This window comes from Sinocyclocheilus anshuiensis, unplaced genomic scaffold (genome assembly GCF_001515605.1).
Source record: "Sinocyclocheilus anshuiensis isolate Anshui unplaced genomic scaffold, SAMN03320099.WGS_v1.1 scaffold1431, whole genome shotgun sequence".
Lineage (NCBI taxonomy): Eukaryota > Metazoa > Chordata > Actinopteri > Cypriniformes > Cyprinidae > Sinocyclocheilus > Sinocyclocheilus anshuiensis.
Window position 1 is genome coordinate 76,489 of NW_015537992.1, and position 14,768 is coordinate 91,256.

Below are 14,768 nucleotides of genomic sequence, written 5' to 3' on the forward strand. Positions count from 1 at the left end.
ATGGGGATCTGGAGTTTGGAGTTGTCGTTCTGAGCTTTGCGGTTCAGGTGAATCCAGATGCAGGTCATTGCGAAGGCATGCGTGGACTGAGGCTTGTTGATGTCCGGGACTGGAATGCACTACAAAACAAAGCCACACGTAATTCAAAACGCTGTTGAGAACTAACTAGCTTTTACACAGTATCTTTCTTCTCCTCATTCTGAGCACAGAGTTGTGCATCACAATTTAAGCGTGTAGAAGGGAGATTTTTAGTAAATAATGTATTAGATGCCAGTTGGTTTCTCAAGGATCATATGACTTCAGAAAACGTATTTTTTGTTTGAACTATCTTTAATTTGGATGCTCTATCTATGTGCCATACAAAGATGTAACAAATACTTTAATTATCTGTAATGCAACTTGTTACTTTAAATAATAATTTTCCCCAAAGGTGTGCATTAATAAACATTTCTGCAGACTTGTGCTTGGTAGTCATCTATGATTCCATTTCTTTAATTTTTTGTTCATTTGCCAAGTCTAGGTTGTTACAATCCAAAACACAAATTACAACTTGAAAATGATCTTCATTACATTATAAAAAAAATAAATAACATAGTCCTCCATTCGTGTCAGGATCTGGCTATAAACTTTCATGTTTAATATTGATTTACACTACTGTTCAAAAGTTTGTGGTCATTTTTAAATAAATTTATACTTTTATTCAGAAAGGACACATTAAATTGATCAAAAGTGACAGTAAAGACATTTATAATGTTACAAAAGATTTCTATTTCAAGTAAATGCTGATCTTTTGAACTTTCTGTTCATCTGTGAATCCTGAAAAATAAAACTCATCACGGTTTCCACAAAAATATTGTGCAGCACGACTGTTTTCAACATTGATAATAATCAGAAATGTTTGTTGAGCAGCAAATCAGCATATTAGGATGATTTCTGAAGATCATGTGACACTGAAGACTGGAGTAATGATGCTGAAAATACAGCTGCGTATCACAGAAATACATTACAGTTTAACAGGTATTCACATAGAACACAGCGGTTTTAAATTGTAATAATATTCCACAACATTACTGTTTTTTCCTGTATTTTGATCAAATAAATGCAGCCTTGGTGAGCAGAAGAGACTTATTTCAGAAACTTTTAAAAATAGGAGCTAACAGCTGGATTTAAAGAGATCTGAAGTCTATAGCATCATCAATACAATCAGACTCTTCTGCCTATTTCGTGGAGAACTCATTAATGCTTTCCTCTGGATGAGCATCTAATTTCCTTGTGCTCGTTACATGCTTCAGCTAAACTCCAGGGCTGATGGGCAGTCGCAGCACATCTGTCCTTCACAGATGCTGTGGGCTAATGGCTGGATCAAAGCAGCTTGTGTTTCATCAGCTGTCCTGCTAGGCTTCACAAACAGACAAGCACAAAGCTAACAACTATGACGGTGTAGATAGCCGACGACATCACTAATAACAGCAACTGCCTAAATGACTAATACAGTGAGCTAATATTGGCAGCACTAATGACAAGACAGCTGATATCGGTTCTGGCTGTGGCCCTCAGTCTGTTGACTATATGGTTCCCTTAAAGGGGTCATATGATGCTTTTTTAAAGATCATTATTTTGTGTATTTGGTGTATCAGAATATGTTGACATGCTTTAATGTTCAAAAAACACATTATTGAAAACTTGAAATCGCATCATATGACCCCTTTAAATCATTCAGGGGTGAATTTAATAAGAATGAACTGAATCTGTGGAAAGCGCCGTTTATTTGCCTGCACTGATTAAGTGCCTGATTTACAAGAGGAATTATGTAGATCAGACAACGAGACAAACACAGAATCTCTAACCACTTGTCCGAAAATTTATTTGACAATGACAATAACAATTTCTCCTATCGATCTCCATGTTGATGAACCGAGATCTTTTAGTCTATGCAGTTTTCAGTTGGCACATGATCAAAATATCATTATAAAGTGGAGAGTTCCAGTCCTTTATTTTGATTGGCTGAGCCATGTTTGAAGCTGTTGTAAATTACTCTATAAACACACACCTTTGTTTACGTTTGTCTGTTGCTCGGCAACCACTTTGTAGCAACGCACAACTGATTCTGAGGAGCTACATTGTTTGGTGGAAGAATACTGTTTTTATTAATATCATTACTCTTTATTTGCTCTGTTTTATTTTGTGAAACCTTACTATGTATATGGAATAACCGTTTTATAAAAGCAATAAGCACCGTGAAGCCGTGGTTTACAGTGAATTTATAACAGCTAAGGGGGTTTTAGGCACTCCACATCATGCCTAACAACGCCCCTTAGCTGTTATAAATTCACTGTAAACCACGGCTTCTTGGGGCTTATTGCTTTATTAAACTGTAATCAAAATAAGCTTATATGATATGTGGTTTGCCGCTCTTTAATGTGCTGTGACAGATCACTGTATCTGCATCAGTTCAAGCAGCATGTGAATCGATCATCTCTTCCTCTTTACTACTAGTTACAGCAGCAAATAAACATGAATGAACATCAGAAACAGAGCAACTTACTGAAATCAATTACATCTCATGTAATCGATCAACCAGTGTTTCAACCGCGGAAAGATGTCAATAAAACAACTTGCAAACAATAAAGACATGTAACATCCCATTTACCTTAGGAATGACATTCAATGACCATAAACTCAATAGTTGGCTAGGGAAAAAAATTTTTTTTTAATAATTTTTATATTTTGATAAATATATGCATTAATTACATATTCATTTTATTTTTTTCTTAACCTCTTGTCTTAATTATTTCATGCATTTTTTAATAGATATGTCTTGATAAAGCAATAAGCCCCAAGAAGCTGTGGTTTACAGTGAATTTATAACAGCTAAGAGGCGTTGTTAGGCACGATGTGAAGTGGAGTGCCTAAAACCCCCTTAGCTGTTATAAAATCACTGTAAACCACGGCTTCACGGGGCTTATTGCTTTTATAAAACGGTTATTCCATATACATAGTAAGGTTTCACAAAATAAAACAGAGCAAATAAAGTGTAATGATATTAATAAAAACAGTATTCTTCCACCAAACAATGTAGCTCCTCAGAAACAGTTGTGGTTGCTACAAAGTGGTTGCCGAGCAACACACAAACGTAAACAAAGGTGTATGTTTGTAGAGTCATTTACAACAGCTTCGAACGCGGCTCAGCCAATCAGAATCAAGCACCGGAACTATCTGTTTTATAAAAGCAAGTTTTTATTAGAGTCACCACTGTGTCCTAGAGCGAGGCACTTAAGTACACTGCAAGTCCAAGACTCTGCTGAATGATTACTAATGAGCGGCTGAACAAAAGAGGTTAGCAGGGTCTGCTAGCACTAAATGAAGCTTTGTTCAGATGACCTTCACCAACAGCATGTTTAGAGTGTCACATTATGAATTCATGAAGCTTTCACAGGCCGCCATGTCCCGCTTAAATTAAAGCAATGAAAGCAAAGTCACTCGCCTCTTTCTCGGGGTACAGCAGGTCAAACAGCTTCATGACGGGCAGGAAGTCAGCCAGAGCGTTCTTCTGAATGCTTCCCGAGATGAACTGCAGGAGCACCCACATCAGGTGATCCCTGCCTTTGATCAAACCCCGACCGGCCAGCTGTTCACAAGAGGGAGAAGCGTAGAGACAATGAAACACAGGCTAGAAGCTCTTTCCCAGGTGATCAGAAAGAAGCAGAAGGGTACTTCACATGCGAGTGTGTGTGTGTGTGGCTACGTCCCAAATGGTGCACTCCGTGTGGAGATTCGGTCAGTCTTTGGGTCTGTACTTCTCAATGAAATCAAAAGGTGACCCATTAGTCATTTTTACGGTTCGATGAGCCCTTTAGCAAAGCCTGCACTGGTGGTCACAGCAGTACATGAGATCTATAATCCTCCATTACAACGGATGGGAAATTCACTGATGGAGATGAGGATGGTGTGAAAAGTTAATTTAATATACACTTCTTTCTCTAACTCAATGTATGTTAGAGACGCATCCTGGCAGAGCGCACACATGTTCTGACGCCCGAGTGCAAAAAACACCCGGAAATCTATACAAATTAATTACGTAGTTACATCACTACTTCAGTTAACCCAAATATGGACATTTAATCAACCTCATGAAAATCTGAACAAACCTTTCTTTCTGCAGAGGAACACAAAAGATGTTTAGAAGTATTTCATAACCAGGAGCTCGAGCGCCACAAAGGGCAAAAGCACCACGCAAACATTACACAAGCAGTTTTTCTGACTCATGTGTTATATGTAAATATGTCTTCAGAAACTATACATGTCTTGAACTAGATTTTATTTTCATTTTAGTTATAGTATTTTTTTGTTTTTGCTTTTATTAGCTTTTTTTATGTCTATATATAGATTTTAAGAAGTTGTATTTATTTTAGTTTGAGTTATTTTAGTACTTTAGTAAGATTTCTAATCTTATTAAAAACTGCTCTTCTAGTTGCGTCGGGCAACATTTGATGTTCTTAACATCAAACACCAATGTATATTACAACCAGTTTGAATATGCAGAGAATGAGAGGACAGATTATCACTGAATAACAGTTTAACCTATTAACTCTCAGCCACACTTTTTTTCCTCCCCAACCATCACATATTTTAGTAATCATCCTAAATTAGATATCATAGGAAAGCTTAAATTCTCAAAATTCATCCTGTTTAATCCATTTTGAAATCTGACATTGTGTTTTCATACAAATGTACTTTAAATCCTTTTGGCGGGCTCCTCCCCCTAGTGGGCGGCATCAATATTTACGATCAAAACTTTTTCTTATCTTGACAAAACAAATATTGTTAAAATGCTCTGTCTCTCAAGGTCCAATATTTAGTGACTATTTTGTAATATTGTGAATAAATTTGTGACAGGAAAATGCGTTCAAAAAAATTAAATGGGGTTTAGTGGCTATTTTTGGTACAGCGCCTAAACAAAATTTCACAGGAACCTAAATTTTTGTGATATCAACTTCAAATTTGGAACATAACTTAGACATATGGCTTTGATTTTATAAGTTTTAGATGAACTATTCCTTGAAGCCTCCCAAACACATGTGAGTGGACAGGTCGGCACTAGCTTATCCCGCTAAAGTGAAGGGCACGAATGCACCATTTGGGACATGGACCCGTGTGAGCGATTCCCCCCCACCGCTGCACCTTCTGATGGAGCGACAGCACCATGTGAGGGAAGCTAGCGAACTGGAACAGAACGAAGAAGATGAGCTGGCTGGAGAGGTGCTGCCACAGGAGCTGACTGGTGCCGCCGTCGTCGAACTGCTCCTCCGTCTCGGACCGCTCCATGGCGTACACCACCAGATCCACCAGCTGGTCCTCCAGAACCGGACACCTCTGCTTGTGCTGCAGGAGGGCAGAACAGTGCACAGAAGCGCACTCTTACACAGACCAGAACCACTGCAAACACACCACGACCTGAAGCACACAAGACTGTCTCATCTGGAGTCCTAGAGGGCCCTAGATGTTCATCAGACATTCCCCATATCTTACTCTTCAGTTCATTACATGCAAGCTGGATAGTTGAGCTCAAGTACTTTAGTACACTAGCAGGCCTAATACTATCATTTTCTGCTGTTTAGGAATCAGAATCTATCCGACTTCCTCCTCATTACTTCAACATGATTTAGGCATCGCTGCCACGTGAAAGCAGCTAGGAGTGTGCTGATGCATTTGGGTTTCTGAGCAAGCTCATTATCAGAAACTAGCTTGAAGACAAACATTTCATTAGCTTCGTAATAACAAAAGACTTTGCAAAAGAGCCAAAATGTAAGCGAAAATGACAAACTGAAGCTAAAATGACTTGGTTTTTAATATTGTCAGCTGGATGGTCTGATTTTTGATATCTCAGCTTTAGACCACAGAAGGGGTCGTCTGATTGACATGTACAACAACTAACCACAGTTAATTTTTCTACAGGTTGTTTGGGACACAACTTATCCTACGATGCTACCAAAATAATAAACCAGCATGCAGCAGAGTGCGTGTCAACTCAAAGTTGATGAAAGCGACATCAAACAAATCTTTTAAATATACTATTAAATATATTATACTTTATTGTGGTGCAACAAATTGAAACAAACTGTGGTGCTAAATTATGTTAAGGAGTGAACAATACAATTATTTAAATACCACAAACAAAATAAAACTAGAAACAGCCAAATAAAAAAATATAATCTACGACAACAGTGTAGTTATAAAAAAAAAAAAAAAGTGTCACTTTTTTATTTTATTTATACTATTCATGAAATAAGAGCCTTGGTTCTGACATGAAATCCAGCAATTTTATGGACAGGTGATTTGAGTAGTTTAATTGTAATAAATGTGTTTTTGGAATGAGGAGGAAGTTTATAGTTCTGAAACCTACTGTATGTTCTCATGATCAGACTCATTTATTCCAGAAGATCAAAGAAACACTGATTTCTCATGATCTAAGCTGCAAGCAGAGCGTAATTCACTGTGTTTGAGTTACTCCGTCTTTTACATCTATTGCAACTCCCTGGTTCAGTTTGTACTATTCTATTCTATGCTTTTATTCTTGATGTCTAAGCAGAAACAATATGATTTCTGATACATAAGCAGCTATAATCTAACGCAGGGACAGTCTGCACATGATGAACATGAGTGTATTCACAGAACATATCCAACACGACGGTCACAGGAGATGACCAAACACAAATGGGACACGCTTCAGAGCAAACACACACCCATGAAAGCAGGACATGAAGATGCTCACAGAAGCCCTGATCGCAAGGAGAGCTGCAGCACATCATCAGAGTCAGATCAGCATTTGTGGAGCTGATTCTGAGGACATTGACGCCCCCTGGTGCTCGAGGGTCAGGAGTGCAACAGGTGCATGTGATACGCTGCAGCTTGCCCTGTAAGGTGGCATGCAGGGATGATCTATCAGCGATGCTGGGGCGCTGGGTGTGTCTACACAGCGGTGTGGCCATTCATAGTTTGTTTCTTATGTTTAAAGACCCCATGAAATGCAGGAAGCCAAAACCCGGAAACTAGTATTTTAGCACTTCCGGTGACATCGTCCTGAAGTCGCTGGGGTTTTTGGTTAAAAGCCTCAAACACGGTCTGTGGTTAAAGGAAGAGTTCACCCAAAAATAAACATCTGCTGAAAATGTACTCTACAGATCCATCAAGACATTAACGCCTGAATGACGGATTGCTGTGGATTACTTGTGGATTATTGTGATGTTTTTATCAGCTGTTTGGACTCTCATTCTGACGGCACCCATTCACTGCAGAGCATCCATTGCGGAGACACTGATGCAATGCTACATTTCTACAAATCTGATGAAGAAACAAACTCATCCTGATCTCGGATGACCTGAGGATGAGCACATTTTCATTTATGAGTGAACTACTCCTTTAACACAAGCTCAAGATATTTACACATTTTATTCCAAGACATAAACACAACAGTAATATCTCTGTAATATTTGTTTAAAGCTTTTACTTGTCTTGAAAAAAATGGTTGCTAACAACCATCTAAATGGGACTACAGTAGGAGACATTAAACGGTAAACCGAACGGTAAACTCACTCGTCGTGTTATAAGCTAATAATCGCACTATTCTAACACAAACTTTCAGAGATAATGTTTTAAATAAAGGCTGAAAGAGCGGTCTGTATCTTAATGGCTGATGTTGAAGTCATGTGACTGCGGTGTAGTTTGTTTATAGCCTGCTTTTTACTTCTGCCGAATATATTTAGGCTTCAAAATTCATAAAGTTGTGTTGATTTGTGAAGATTATCATGATGATCTAAACCTGTAAGAATCATATACTTGTGTTGGACACAGAGCTTATTTTCTGCAACAATCCAAAAGCCAATGGAAAAACCCTATTGGGATTTTGTGATGCAAACATACAGGTTTACCTACAAAAGTGCATCATCGCTGCAGCGCTCTATTGATTCGTGCATTCGCTCTATTGTTGGGCTTTTCAAACGGCGAACAGACTTAAGTTCAGAGCGATGAACACGCTGTAGATTAAACTTTCTCAACACCACATTCACCTGCAGACCTGCCAGAATCAGAGGAAGAAAGCATTTAATTTCATAACTGACCCGACAGGTGGCATTTATATTTGAGGGGGAGGGACATTTTAATTCTAAAGTGCATTTCATTGGACACGCATTTGCATAAACCCATGTGATGTCTGTTTTCTGGAAAGAGAAACTATTTAAATTTTAAACGTGCATGTCTGCTAAAAACATAATTTGTCAATGTTTAGAGGTAGATGAGCTCAAAATGAATAGACATTAGCTCTAGACTAAAGACACAAGGCTCTGGTTTGATTTCATGGGGTCTTTAGAAGCACACGGCACACAGTTTAACAGCACCAGCTCCTGTGCAATCAGAATGTGCAATGTTTTCATTTTTCCGATCTATGCTGCTATCAGCAGCACAAATGCATCCATGTTTACAGAACAGAGAAGAATAATTGTGAGGTGGGTTTGAGCTTAAGGAGCGGTGTTTCCCTGCATGTGGGAGTGAAGCATCTGCACTGAGCAGCACACAACACCCAGAGAGAGCCATAAACACCAGCAGAACACACACTGAACGGCGCGCACACACACACACACACACACACACACACACACGTGTGAGTGTGAGTGTGAGTGTGTGCGAGTGTGTGTGTGTGTGCGAGTGTGTGAGTGTGTGAGTAATGTAAAGGAAAAACTTTTTTTTTTTTTTATGTTTTATATCTGAATATCAGTCAGTTTGTGTGTCCCTCAATCATCACCATTGCAAGGGTCAATGCACAAAAAGAAAATTGGAAAATAATATATTATATCTATATTTTAAACCTTTTTTTAAATTAAACTATTTTCTATGCAGATTATAAATGTAACATTTTCCCCTTTAAAAGATGATTTTATCTTTTTGACATCATATTTAAAGTGGTAACATCATAAAATGTTTTGACCACAATGGTTCAAAATCAAGTTTCATTGTCTTTTTCAGCATTTCATTAGTATTACACTTCATCTCTACAGGCTTAATAGTTAAAAAAAAAAATTTTTTTCAAAAGATGACCATATAGTCCTTAGAACAAACCATAAGAGTAATGACTGTAATAATGTGGCATGTTTACTAGTTAAGCTGTTATTGACATTTTTACACTAATGTTCAACCCCAAGACATTTTGAATGGGTTATTAATTATTTATGGGCTAACTAACTAAATCATAATGTGTTATTTATTACAAGGTACTTCCAGAAACTCACATATGCATAAATAATTAACATCATATTGACAGTACCAGAATTTGCTATTATCTACTGTAAATTATATGAATCCCAAATGTACTGTGATGTGTTGAAATAATGGATGGGTTAGTGGCGATAGCAGTGCTGTTAACACATATATTGGTTTGGTTTGGTTAAAAATAGTTTAAAAATCAACCACTGAATTTAAAAAATCTGAACAATCTGAACATAAGGGCCTATTGTGAGGTGAGAAAATGTGTTTTCTTCAAAGTTCTGCAATTACATTTAAATAATAAAACTAAATAATAACAAAAACACTGAAACTGTTCAGCTTTAATGGCACTGTTTCCTGTGAATGACCCACATACTATACCAGTTTAGAAGACTTTTCTGATCTAAAATGTCATTGAAAAGAAACAGAAAGAGTTTAGTTCAGAAGTCGGAGTCAACAATCTAAAAAAAAAGATGATTTTTTTTAAATATATATATATATAAAAGGTTTAATTTAGCGAAAGAGAGAAAGCAGTCTTGAGCAGTTTGTCTGAAAGTGCAGAAGATTGGTGTGGAAAAGCTGATGAATTTCTCGGCCAATCTTTCAAATGCTCTAACAATTGCTCGCGGCAGTCAGTAATTTCAAGCCCTACGTTTGTTTTCTGGTTTCACTGGCGTCGTTCTTCATCCGTTTCAATCGTAATTAGATGGAATCGTTCGGTTTGGCTATGAGGAAGCTTCCAGAGTCTGGTTAGTCACAATACAACAGTAAGATTGTGAACATACCTGAGCAATGTTCAAGGTCTAGAGCATTGGAGGAGGAGGATGGGCGGGGCAAGACAGGACAGAACAAAAATAAAGGAAGAAAAAAAAGAAAACACAAATACAGTGACTAGGAGGCCAGCTCCAAGTAACCCTGTCAGTCAAGCCAAACCACACCCCCAGAGACAGGTACGAGAGGGACAGGTGTGCGATACTCCCTACCAGACAGCAGGCGCAGGCAGAGCGCAGAGAGAGAGAGCAGAGCAGAGCGAGATCTGGCGGCTCATTGAGGAGCTTAGCTAGTTTGGCAGGGAGTATGGTGGAGGCTGGCCAAAGTCATTCCTGTGGGAGTGTGGGACTACTCAAACTACAGCACCTGATCTCTCCACCTCCGCCAGCCTCTCATCACAGAGAAGGGGACAGGCATGCGAGGCAGAGGAGGGAGAGAGAGCACTGAGAGACACAGAGAGAGAGAGCGAGAGAGAGAGAGAGAGAGAGAGAGAGAGGGCACCTGTTTGTTGAGGCCTAGCATGTTGCACACCATGTCTCTGGAGTACGGCTGCTCCAGAACATACCTCAGCAGACCCGTCTGCGGCTCGAACAGGTCCTACAGGACACACATGCACGCACAGACGCAGATACACAAAATGTATGTTGCAATATGGCTTAATGTCTAGTCAAATCACAAATGCTTTAATTAAATAATACGTTGCCGATTTCAAAGTGAAGCACAGTTTATTTACTGTGCATTGAGCCACTCTGACATGTAAATGATGAACACAATCAGAAGCCAACTGTGCATATATTTATTTGCAGACAAGCATCGAAAATAGAAGCTTGAAGTTTTACTTTTGAAAATGAAAATGCAAGTCTTAGTACTGTAAATTTACAGTTTTACTATAGTATAAATTATTCGTATTTTTTATTAAACGATTGTTAATTTTATAATAATAGTATTATTGCACTATATTTTGCTTAATGATTTTATTTAATAATAATCACAAAAAAAATTATTATTATTTTATAGTCATATTGAATGGGTCAAAAACACTGGGAATGTGGCCGATGAAAACTTGGGCGGAAAGAGATTTTTTTTTTCACTTCATGGTTACTGATTGGTTCATGTAACGAGTACACCCACATTTTTCTAAAAAATATGCTTCACGCTCAAAATAAATTATGTAGTTTCTGTATTTTTTAATACTGCAATATAGAATTTTAAAAAATAAATATTGCAATGTCAGTTTTTCCAAAATCCTAAAGCCCTCAACTCTTAAAGGTTGTTTATTGGTTCCTTTTCTAAAAAAAAAAAAGGGACTTCCTAAGAGTCAGTTTTATAGAGGATTTGTCATTCTGAATCAGACTTTGAGAAATCGGTAATCATGAAAAAGACATTTTTAGAAAGAGGTTACCCTTCTGGGTTGACAAAGCACTTAATACATCCTTTCGAAAAAGTTGTTGAAAAAAAGATGACAAAAAAATGTAAAAAAAAAAAAAACTTTCATTTTCATTACAACTTATTCGCCCATGTCTAATCTGATAAGATCAATTTTACAAAAACACTGGCATGTGTTATCTTCGGATCCAGAGTTCAGTGCTGTTTCAACACCCTCCGTTGACTGTATATTAACGTGTGAGAAATCTGAAAGACTATTTAGTGCATGCCCGTTTACAGAGTATAATTCCTAGTCCCTCTCAGAGATTACTCAGCCCTATACAGAATGGAAATGATCGTTGTGGCAATTGTGCACAGTGTAATAATACGTTTAAAACATCATTTTTTGTCACCCGAGAGCCAGAAATACCGAATTAACTCTGCTATTACGTGTGCTTCTACACATGTTGTTTATTTGATTCGTTGTCCTCGCAGTCTCTGTCGGCAAAACAAAGTGAACATAAGAGTTCTATCAGAAGAAAGGTCTTTAAGTCTTAAAAAAGACGCGAGTTATTTTGGATTGTTGCCCTTCAGACTTTATCACCATGAATGATGAAGCACTGTTTAATGTGATGTCAGAGTTATGTGTTTTTCTATTTATGTGTTTAAGGTATATGTATTTTTTCTATGTGATGAGGTAGGTTTCATGATGTATTACGTCACTGATTCTGATTGGTAATGATGTGTCCATGTATTGCAGTGATTGATCATGTGTTGTTTTTAAATTGGATTGTCAGAATTGTTCGCATATGCCTGATGAAGGTCATGGGGCCGAAACGTTGTGAGTGAATAAAGTTATATTTTGAAACATTTGCATGTGCGGATAATGTGCGGGATTTATTATTTTTTGTCCATGAAGAACCTTTAGAATTAATTGAATCTTTCCACTGCACAAAAGATTTTTCATAGTGGAAAAGGGTTTGTAGTACATCATTAAAATGCTCTTCACACTAAGAAAAAAACTGATTCTTTTAGAAACTAATCACTTAAAGACTCTGAGAGGAACCAAAAATAGTTCTGGCATGGCATCACTGTGGAAACCCCTTTATTTATAAGAAGTGTTATGAATTAAAGCAATAAGTCCCGTGAAGCCGTGGTTTACGGTGAATTTATAACAGCTAAGAGGCGTTGTTAGGCACGATGTGAAGCGGAGTTAGCTGTTATAAATTCACTGTAAACCGTGGCTTCACGGGGCTTACTGCTTTTATAAAACGGTTATTCCATATACGTAGTAAGGTTTCACAAAATCAAACAGAGCAAATAAAGTGTAATTATATTAATAAAAACAGTATTCTTCCACCAAACAATGTAGCTCCTCAGAAACCGTTGTGGTTGCTACAAAGTGGTTGCCGAGCAACACACAAACGTAAACAAAGGTGTGTGTTTATAGAGTAATTTACAACAGCTTTGAACGCGGCTCAACCAATCAGAATCAAGCACCGGAACTATCCGTTTTATAAAATCCTTTTCTCTATTAATCCTGTGCACTGATTAATCAATCAATCACAGTAACTTCAGGATCTTTGTGCTTGGATGACTGAGTTATCTGGATGCAACTGTCCACGATTTTACACGTTTTATGATTCTTTTGATTTTGGGTAAACATGACCTGTACACGTTCTTATGTGAGATTCATTAGTAATTCTGTGAGGTCGAGAGCGGTACCTTATCATAGGGCAGCATTCCCCTCAGCGGGAAGCGCAGAGTGGTCGGGTCCAGTTTCCACGAGTTACAAATGGCCCCAGAATTATTAACCACTGGCAGAAGATTGCAGCGCCCTGAAACATATTCAAACATGTGACACACTGCCGAAGGGGCTCATGGGATACTTATTCCACCGCACTGTGAGACGAGGATGTGTGGATGCGTCTTACCGCAGATGGAGTTAATGCGGGCGGTCGGTCTGAAACTATCAACGAAGTCAGATATCAGGCTGCCCAACAACTGAAAAGCAGCACATACTTTAGTTTCATTTCATGAAGACTCACTGATAACAAATCATCACCTGCATTACAACAATCAGCCTTCGTCAGGAGTCTGTAGGAGTGAGTTACCCAGTGTGAGAGCATGCCCTCCGGATACAGCTTCCTGATCTCAGTCACAGCGAAGTACGCCGGCAGCAGACAAGCGTTGCGGTCCAGTATGTACTCCACCACCTTCACACAGCAAAGTTAATCACACTCGGGAAACACCAGAAGCACCGTCATCTGTCTGAGGACTCGAACATACTTCTCGTGCTGCGAGCAGCTGCTGAACCACAGCCGAGCTCATGAAGTTCGGGACGGTCTGAATCTTGTCCATCACAGCCTTCAGCAGATCCCTCACGCCCTGACAATCACATGTAGACAGTGTCGGGGAAAGTTACTTTTAAAAGTAATGCATTACAATATTGCGTTACTCCATAAAAAAGTAACTAATTACAGTACTTAGTTACTTTTTATGGAAAGTAATGCTTTAAATCTGGACAGGGCTTGCTTGTTTGTTTTTAAAATAAAACAAAGTTATATTTTTGGCAAATATAAAAGCCTTTTCACACCAAAAGTGAAATAAATAAGCCTCAGGCTGAAGGGAAAGTACATTTACGTAAAAAGACATTGGTTAATAGAATGGGATTAAATACAATTAGCATATTTGTGTTGTTTAACATTTAATTATTGCAGGTTTGCACCATATTCTGAGTTGCATTATTTTTATTCATTTTGAGGAATACTGAATCTGTGTTTGTTTTGTGAGTGAGATGAATTAATGCATATTCATATATGTAGATGTAGAGAATAAAGAGACACTCCCACGCTTTATTGATGGTCATGGGACTTTTGGAGCTGGTTCACACACTTTTGCTCTTGATTATGCGAGGGCTAATTAATATACAGCACCAAATCAGAGTAAAAAATAGCTACTACCACTAGAAAAGACATGGCTTGAGTGGAACTGGAGCACAGTCTGATCTTCAATAATGTGAGTGATTCGACTCAAACAACACATCAGATTACTAAAGAAAACAACTCCCATAAGTGACATTTCTTCTACTTTCACCTTAGATGCAGTTTTGTGAAGCGATGAATGACTCTTTCTGCGAGTCACACTTTTACTATGTTCATTTATTTTGAGGTTTAAACGTTACCTGTGCAAAAATAAAAACATTTCTTAAAAAAAAAAAAAAAAAAAAGAGAAAACCTGCAACTAACTGGAAATGATAGAGCTATAATAAAAACTGTTCAGGTCAACTGCTAACAGGTCAACTATATGACCGAAATCTCACTGCATTAATTAAAGGTGCCATAGAATGCATTGATACAATATTTTAAATTGTTCTC

The 14,768-nt window shown here is 38.0% G+C and overlaps 1 protein-coding gene across 1 annotated transcript in view; it reads right to left on the bottom strand.

The window, feature by feature from the left end:
* The window catches only part of med23 (mediator complex subunit 23), a 61,731-nt gene that overhangs the window by 43,756 nt on the left and 3,207 nt on the right, over positions 1-14,768 (bottom strand). The window contains exons 6-13 of the mRNA XM_016469281.1: positions 13,681-13,779; positions 13,506-13,607; positions 13,326-13,395; positions 13,117-13,229; positions 10,528-10,623; positions 5,182-5,382; positions 3,485-3,628; positions 3-119 (exon numbers count right to left, since the gene is read on the bottom strand). Coding sequence (XP_016324767.1) covers positions 3-119; positions 3,485-3,628; positions 5,182-5,382; positions 10,528-10,623; positions 13,117-13,229; positions 13,326-13,395; positions 13,506-13,607; positions 13,681-13,779 — 942 coding nt within the window. The remainder of the gene's footprint in view (positions 1-2; positions 120-3,484; positions 3,629-5,181; positions 5,383-10,527; positions 10,624-13,116; positions 13,230-13,325; positions 13,396-13,505; positions 13,608-13,680; positions 13,780-14,768) is intronic.